This window comes from Apteryx mantelli, chromosome 28, assembly GCF_036417845.1.
Source record: "Apteryx mantelli isolate bAptMan1 chromosome 28, bAptMan1.hap1, whole genome shotgun sequence".
In the NCBI taxonomy this organism is placed as follows: Eukaryota; Metazoa; Chordata; class Aves; order Apterygiformes; family Apterygidae; genus Apteryx; species Apteryx mantelli.
Window position 1 is genome coordinate 1,365,969 of NC_090005.1, and position 7,939 is coordinate 1,373,907.

Sequence of the window (7,939 nt, forward strand, 5' to 3'; positions counted from 1 at the left end):
CGGAGGCCGAGCAGGGCCGGAGGACGCCTGGCCTGGGGGCAGCTCCCACGGGAGCCGCCCGGGGATGGTGGGGACAAGGGGCCGTGCTGGGCCCCAGCTGAGGTGCCGGGGTCCCGCCAGCCCCCCGTGCCAGCAGCGCCCCTCGTCCCGGCCCCTCATTAGGCTCCGCCGACAATGCTGCGGGAAACGGCCGGGAGATCAAAGCCGCCCGGCAGGAGCCTGAGCCCAATTAGCGCCTCAAGACAACAGGGCGAGGGGAGGAGGGCGGGTGGGCGGCGCGGGACGGGGGACACTGGTGGCACGGGACGCGTGGGAGCCGGGCCCGGCTCCGCCGCTGCAGCCCCCCAGCCGGGGCCCATCGCCCCCTCCCGGCATGGGGCAGCCCGGGGAGCCCAGACCCCTCTGACCCCGCTGCGGCCGGGGAGCGACGCCCCGGGGACCCCGCGCCAAGCCCCAGCCCTCGCCGCCCTTGGATGTTATTGGGGCCAAGGCAGCGCCGGCTGCAAACAAGTCAAAACCCTCTCGTTTAACGCAAACGGAGGAGCCGGGGGGGGGGGGGACGAAGCCGAGGCCCCGGGGGAGCCAGGCGCGCTCCCGAGGCGGCCGTGCCCCCGGTGCCCCCTCCGCCAGCCGCAGCCACCGCACGCGCCAGGACCGTCCGGAAACCGAGAAGGAGTCGCTTGCGGAGGCGGCACGTTATTTCCAAACTAGAAGAGCTTTATTACTGCTACGAGAGATAGCGAGGGCCGCGCGGGGCCTCTCCCCCGCGCCCCGCCGCTTCCTCCGCCGCCACGGCCTGCCCGGCACGGCGGGAGCCCGGCGCGTGCCGCGGCTGCCCGGGGAGCCCCCAGCGCCCGGCCGCCGCCAGGAGCCGCCCGCCCCCGGAGGGGCCCCGCCGGAGCCGGGAGCCGCCGGGCCGGGCCGCGCTGCGCTCCCAGCGACATCTGCTCCGCGGGAACCGCCCGACTTCAAAGGGGGCCGGGGCCGGGAGCGCAGCGGCTGCCATCTCATTTCCGCCCCCGCCGCTCCTGCGCCGCGCGGCCTCGCCGCCGCACACGGGCTCGCGCCCGGCGCCAGCCTCCCCGCTTTGATCTCCGGCCGCGCAAAAATAATAACAATAAAATATATATATATATACTATCAAGGCGAGGGGAGGGCGCCGTGCATGCGCCGGCGGCGGGGAAGGAACAGCAGAAGGTCGGCAAATATCCCGGCTAGGGGATGGGGATGGAGCCGGGGCAGCGGTGCCGGACGGGGCCTGGAGCCACTTCCCGAAGGCGGTCCGGGCTCTCCAGCACCGTTTACTTGCTCCCAGGCCACAGCGCAACTGAAAACAAACATGCAATTAAAAACACAACACCAGGGCGGCGCAGCCGCAGCCGAGTCCAATTCATCCATGAATTCATCCATTAAAACGGGTGCCGCTGGGCGGGTGGCTCGAGAAGCGGGGCCGTGCGGCGGCGGCGGCGGCTACGGCAGCCCCTGCGCCAGGATGTTTCCCACCAGGACGGCGTCCTGCAGCGCGTGCTCCACGTCCTTCTCCTCTATCTTCAGGGAAACCTGCGGGAGACACGAGAGCCGCTCAGCGCGCCGCCGGCCCCCCGCGGCGCCACCCCGCCGCCGGCCCCCGCCGCGAGCCGCTACCTTGGCCAGCCGGGCTTCCTTGGCGCGCTTCAGCTCGAGGACGCCGCGGGCCTCCAGGAGGGCGGCGAGGGCCAGGCACTCGGCCTGGTCGGCGGCCACGAGCTGCTGCCGCCGGCACACCTTGCTGTAGGCGTCGTGGAGCTACGCAGGGAAAAAAAAGAGCATTAGGCCACGGCCGCGGCGCCTGTCCCGGCGCGGGGTGCCGGCTCCGTGCCGCTCCGGGCAGCTCACCTTGCCCAGCGTCACCTCCTTGGCCTTGAGGTGCCGGGCGAGCAGCAGCAGGGAGCACACCAGGATCTTCTGCTGCAGCGGGAAGGAGTCCTTGGCCCCGCCGGCGCCCGCGGCCATCCGGTCGCCGTACACCTCCGAGAGCACGCGGGAGACGTGCAGCAGCCCCACGCGCCGCGGCACGGGGGAGCCCGGCGCCGCCGGGGAGGCGCCTGCGGGACAGACGGGGCTTCGGCAAGGGGAAAGGGGGGCAGATGGCGCGGAGCGGCGGCGACTGCGGAGCAAGGCCTGGCACAGGATGGGACGGGACAGGCCCCGCAGCAACAGCCCGACCCCGTCAAGGGGGACGATGCTGCCCCGGTTCACAGCTGGGGCTGGGAAAGGCTTCCCGGCGCGGGGATGCAGGGCTGAACCGCACTGCGGTTTTGCACCTCCAGTTCAGCGCTCGGCCCCAAGCAGGGGCAACCCCCCGGCCAGGGCTGCGCTCCTGAGAGCTGGACGGGAAACACACTGTGTGCCGGCTGTTTGTGCCGGTCCCCGGGGAGCCCTGAGCCGGGAACGCCCGGACCGGCCCCTGCAAGGACGGCCGCAGCCAGCGTCGGAGACGGAGGACGAGCGCCGAGCGCCACAGCTCAGCAGCAGCTACTCACAGCCAGGCAGCGGCTTGAGGACGGTCTGGCTCCGCACGTCCCGCTCCACCATCTCGACGGCTCGCCTAGGACACAAGTCCCCGTAAGTCGCCTCGCCAAAGCGGCCGGCGTCGGAGACCCCCAAACCCCTCCCGGCCTTTGCCCGGCTGCAAGGAACGGAGCGGCCAGCTCCACGCGCAGCAGCATCGCCTGACACGTCCCCTGCCAAGCGCCCTCTCCGGCCGCGGCCACCTCTCCCTCCTGGCTCGCGGTGATGTCCCCTACGGGATGGGACACCGTCTGTGGGGCCGATCCGGTGGCCGGTCCCCCGCGGGGACAGCAGCCTCGTGGGTGCCGCAGCCAGTGCGCGGCACCCTCATGCCAAGGGCTGCGGAGCAGCGGGAGCACGGATGCGGGGGGAGGCAGGTGGCAGCGCGGAGCATGTCAGGAGCAACTCGTTTCCGTCTCCTCAAGCGCTGCCCTAGCGGGGCCGAGCACTCCGGGTGCTGCGGGGACCGAGGGGGCTCGGGGCTGGGAGAGGAGCAGCCCAGCAGCCGGCCTCGATTTCCGAGAGCAGCTGTAAGAGGAGACCGGCTCTGCTCCGCACCGCTTCCTCGGCCGGCGGCCTCGAGGCGTCTCCGCCTCCTGGCTCCTCCCAGCCCGGAGCCCCGGCCAAAGCCCGTGGCCGAAGCCCGGCGCTCGCTGCGCCCAGCTGGCCTCCGGCCCACGCCGTCGCGGCCTGGCAGCGCTCCCACGGCGGCGGCGGGGAGCTCCGAGCCGGCCGCTCCGGCGCGGGATCCCCGGTGGCGAGCGGCACCGGGCTGGCGGCAGAGGGGCCGGGAAACCCCTCCTGCGCGGGAACCGGGAGGACCAGGGAGGGGAAGAGCTAATTCCGAAGGCAAAAAACTGGTTCAGCTTCATAAAGAAACCGGCTTGGGAGCTGCTAATGGGCCTTTCTGCAATCCAAATGTAATTAAGCAATCTCCAGGCGCAGCGGGGAGGGCTGGCGCGCGCTCGCCTCGCCCTCCATAGGTAATGGGCTGCAAAGAGCTCTCCCATTAGCGTGGCCAGGCGGCAGCGCTCCCGCTGCTCGGGCCCTGCCCTGGCAGGGAGCCGAGCGGCAACGGAGCCTGCAGTCACGTCCGCGGCGCCGCCGGGAAGCAGCTCGCTTTCGGAGGAGGCAGGGCCGCGTGGCGGCATTTACCTGCAGACATCCAGGGCCTTGCGGGCGTCTCCGGAGACCGCGGAGACTTTGCGGGCGCAGAACTGGACGGCAGAGGTGTCCAGGACCGGCTCGCCAGCCACCTGCCGAGGAAACACAGCCCGGTTACGCGAGCGGCCTCCCACGGCCCAACGCTGCCGGGACGGCAAATAACCCCTCCGGCCAGCCCAGGGCAGCCGGGAAGCCCTCCTGCGATGCGGGCTGGGACGCCAGCGTGCCGCTCGCCGGGTCGCAGCCGAGACCTCGCTGCTTCCCCGCTGGCCCCGTCTCCCCGAGCTGCTGGCGGAGGAACCAGCGGGATCGGGACGGCCGCAGGCCCCCTTCGTCCCGAGGCACCGGCTCAACAGGCCACCCAGCCCCTTTCGGGAGCAACGTGGCGGCAGAAGCCCGTTTCCCGTGGTTAGCGGCGGCACCGTGCTCGCGGCGCCCCGAGCCTCGGCCAGGGGCGGATCGCGGCATCACCCGCCGGCTTCGCCCAGAGAAGCGGCCACGTCGCCTCGGTTTTCACCTGCTTCAGGCGCTCCTGCAGGATGGAGGCGAGCTGCTCCCTGGTGTACGGCGCGAAGGTCAGCAGCTGGGGTCGGCAGCTCGGCCGGGCCTGGAGCCGGGCCAGGCCGCGGTCCGTGAGGTCCAGGGCATTGGCCATCCCTGCGAAGCGCAGCGAGCTCGCTGAGAGCGGCCGAGCCGTGCCACGCTGGCGGGCGGGCGCACGGACAGGGAGGGCCGGGCATCGGACGGGGCGAACGGGGCCGCGCAGCTGACACTCACCGATGAGGACGAGCCTGGAGCCGGCCAGCCAGGGCCACTCGAACACGGTGTAGAGCACGTCCTGCCCCTTGCTGTCCAGCTGGTCCATCTCATCCAGCACCAGCAAGCTGCAGGGTGCAAAGCTCCGGTCAGCGCTGGAGGGTGGGTGGCAGCTCCGGCGCAGCAAGAGCGCTCCCCACGCAGCGCCCGGCGCGGACAACTCACACCATGGGCCCCTTCGCCGTCAGCTGCTTCTCCAGCTTCCTCGCGATCTCCCTCCCGGCCGCCCTGGCCGCTGCCTGCAGGCCCAGCTGCTCCGCGACGGCGGGGAAGACGGCCTGCGAGCTGCTGAGGCGCATGCAGTTCAGCACGACGGTTCTGCTCCTCGCGAGCTCGCCCTGCCAGACGGAGACACGGGAGAGTCGCGGCACCGCTGGGCACGGCGGGGCTCTCGCGGCAGAGCCCGTGGCCAGGACGTGCGGCTCCGTAAGCCCGCTTCGCGCGGGGCCACCCGCGTCCAGCCGCCCCCCCCCCCCCCTTCCCCAGGGCCACGCTGCAGCGAGCTCGAGCTCTCCCACGCTCGGCCCGTGCTCCTCGTGCAGCTCCCTCCCCTCCGCCAGCCCCCCAACCCGGCACCCGTCTCGCCGCCCCATGCACACGGCCGGGCAGCCTGCACCGGACGCGATGCCGAAACGGGCTCTGCAGCAGGAACCCGGTGACGCTGCGCCCAGGAATGGCTGTCAAGCGACCGAAGGTGCCCTGCTTCCAAACCAAAGCAGCTGAGCCACAGCGAGTGGAAAAAGCTATTGCAAAAGCCCAGAAAAGCGAGACCTCCTCCTGCTCGTTCCAAACCACTTGTACGAGCTGCTTCAGACCTACCAGAAACTTTCCACTCTCGCACCAGACTGCCCCGAAATACTCCCCGGGCAGGGAGACCGTGACTGCTAAATGCAGGGAAAAACACCAGCCTCCTAAACGGCGAGCTGGCTCCAACTCGGGCGCTGGCAAAGGCCTCGGCCCCGGAGGAAAGAGCCCCCCTACGCCGCGACGTACCTTGCAGTCTTGCAGGACCCGGCTCAGACAGGCTGTTTTCCCCGTTCCGGGGGCTCCCGAGATGTAAAGGCTGCCGGGTCTCTCCCCGCAGACGTGCTCCTTCAGAAATCGCTTGATGACGCTCGTCTCCCTCTCCCTGGCGTGGAGGCAGTCCGGGACGGCGGTGTGCAGCACGCGCTTCGCCTGCTGGTAGCAAGAGCCTGCGCCGGGGAGAAGGGAGCCATCGGAGCCGGCTCCCGCGCTCCGGGGGGATCCCGTCCCCCTCCGCGCGCCAGCACTCACCTTCCTGCCGGAAGAGCCGGGCGCAGGCGGGCTCCCGGCCGAGCTCCGAGCTCCGGGGGGTCTCCTGCCCCTGGCGCCGCGGGGAGAGGCTGGGATCACTGCGCTTCTCCGGGGAGCCGGGGGCTGGCTGCTCCCCGAAAAGCAAGCGGCGCCCCTTGTTCTCCTTCTTGCTCTGCTTGGTGGGGGAGCAGGGCAGCGCCTGCGGGATGTTGCACAGGTTGTCGTCGCCTGCGGAGGAGACGTGCGGCGGTGAGCGGGGACGCCGGGGAAAGCACTGGCGTCCTCGGCGAAGGACCGGCTACGCCGCTGGCAGCCCCAGTTTTGGGAGCCATCGGGGAGGGGGCACCGCAGAGGAATTCAGAAACGCAAACGGGAAAGGGCAGCACGAGGGGTTCAGGCTAAATATCTACGTTTCGGGAAATCCAGCCGCCGCGGAGAGGAGCCCCAGGGGGCTCCGGGCAATGCCCCGCACCGGGAAAAGCCTGAGCCCCGTGGAGCAGGGACGTGGCCCCGCGGGGCGGGACGGTCCGGCACCGCGGCTCACCCAGGCGCTTCCGGGGGCTCAGGGGCGAGGGCCGGGTCTGCGGCGAGAGCGTGCCGGGGGCCGGGCCCTTGGGCCAGGGTGCCAGCCGCAGGGCGCAGGGGTCGCTGCCGGGATCGGTGCCGGTGCCGGCCGGGGCGTCGCGGGTCTTGGCCGGGAGCCGTGCCGGGGACCGGGCGCTCTTGCGGCGGGGGAAGTCGATGGCGGCCTGGCTCCGCGACCTGGTGCTGGGCATGGCTGCGGCTGCGGGGAACGGCGCCCATCAGGAGGGGGGGTCCCGCTGCCCCCCAGCCTCGCACCTGCCCCCCCCCCAAACCGCCCCATATCCCCCTGGCTCTCCCCAAGGCTCTGCCCCCCCCACCTCCTCCCACCCCACGTCCCCACCTCTCTGCCCCATAGCTGCACACGTCTGCTCCCCACTCTGCCCCCGAGCCCCCCAGCTCGGCCCTCCCCACCCAGCCCGGCCCTGCCCCACATCCCTGCTCCCAGTACCTCCCCCCCGCCCTGCCCCCCGTGTCCCCAGGCCCTGCCCCACAGCCCCAGGTTTCTGCCCCACACGTTCCCGGCTCCTGCCCCACAGTCCCATGTATCTGCCCCCCGGCCCTGCCCCACATCCCTGCCCTCCATACCCCCTGGCTCGTGCCCCATAGCCCCACGTCTCTGCCCCACATCCCTGCTCCCAATTCCCCCCAGCCCTGCCCCACATCCCTGCTTCCAATTCCCCCCAGCTCTGCCCCGCATGCTCCCAGCTCCTGCCCCATAGCCCCACATCTCTGCCTCCCAGCCCTGCCCTGCCCCACCTCCCTGCTCCGCATACCCCCCAGCCCTGCCCCACATGCTCGGGCTCGGTCCCCGTCCCCCCGGCCCTGCCCCACACCCCGTGTCCCCCCCGCGCCCCACCGCCACCCACCTTTCTCGCGCCAACTCCGCTGCCGCTCCGCACTTCCCGCCACCAAGCCGGCCCGGCCCCGCCCCCGCCACCCCATTGGCTCCGCCGCTCGCCCCCGCCGCCAATCGCGGAGCTCCGCGCCAAGCGCCGCGACTGGGGGGGAGGGGGGCCGCCCCGAGCAGCCAATCGGAGCCGGCGCGCGCGAAGCGTGCCGGGAGATGTAGTCCGATGCGCGCGGGGCCTGCTGGGAACTGTAGTGCAGCCCAGTGGGGGCGGGAAACCGTGGCCACGCCCCCCCGTGACCCCAGTCCAGCTCCCAGTGCCCCAGGCCTGCCTCCTCCCAGTGCCTCCCAGTATCCCCCCAGTCCGGCTCCCAGTGCTTCCTGGTGCCCCAATCTAGCCCCCCAGTGCTCCCAGGCCCGCTCCCAGTGCCCCCAGCCTCTCCAGGCCTGCCTCCTCCCAGTGCCTCCCAGTATCCCCCCAGTCCTGTCTCGCACTGGGGTTCACCAAGGGAGCCAGGCCCGGCAGGGGGAAACTGAGGCACCCAAGCCCCCCCCCCCCGGGCCCTAATGCCACCCCCCCAGCAAAGCCACAGGCCAGACCTCGCCGTTGAACAGATGTGCACCTTTATTAATTTTATTTAAATGCGATTTCAAGCTTATTGGTTTTTTATTCTGTTTCCCTCTTAAAAAAGCCCCCTGCGC

The 7,939-nt window shown here is 71.5% G+C and overlaps 1 protein-coding gene across 1 annotated transcript; it reads right to left on the reverse strand.

Moving 5' to 3' along the window:
* Positions 1–696: 696 nt before the first annotated feature.
* Positions 697–7,301, reverse strand: CDC6 (cell division cycle 6). Its single transcript, XM_067311915.1, has 12 exons — positions 7,257–7,301; positions 6,350–6,589; positions 5,806–6,033; positions 5,524–5,723; positions 4,696–4,868; positions 4,492–4,598; positions 4,232–4,371; positions 3,706–3,806; positions 2,523–2,587; positions 1,876–2,084; positions 1,645–1,785; positions 697–1,560 (listed from the first exon to the last, which is right to left on the reverse strand). Exons 2-12 carry the CDS (start codon positions 6,579–6,581, stop codon positions 1,471–1,473), a joined length of 1,686 nt encoding a protein of 561 aa, XP_067168016.1. The 5' UTR covers positions 6,582–6,589; positions 7,257–7,301; the 3' UTR covers positions 697–1,470.
* Between the last annotated feature and the right edge of the window lie 638 nt (positions 7,302–7,939).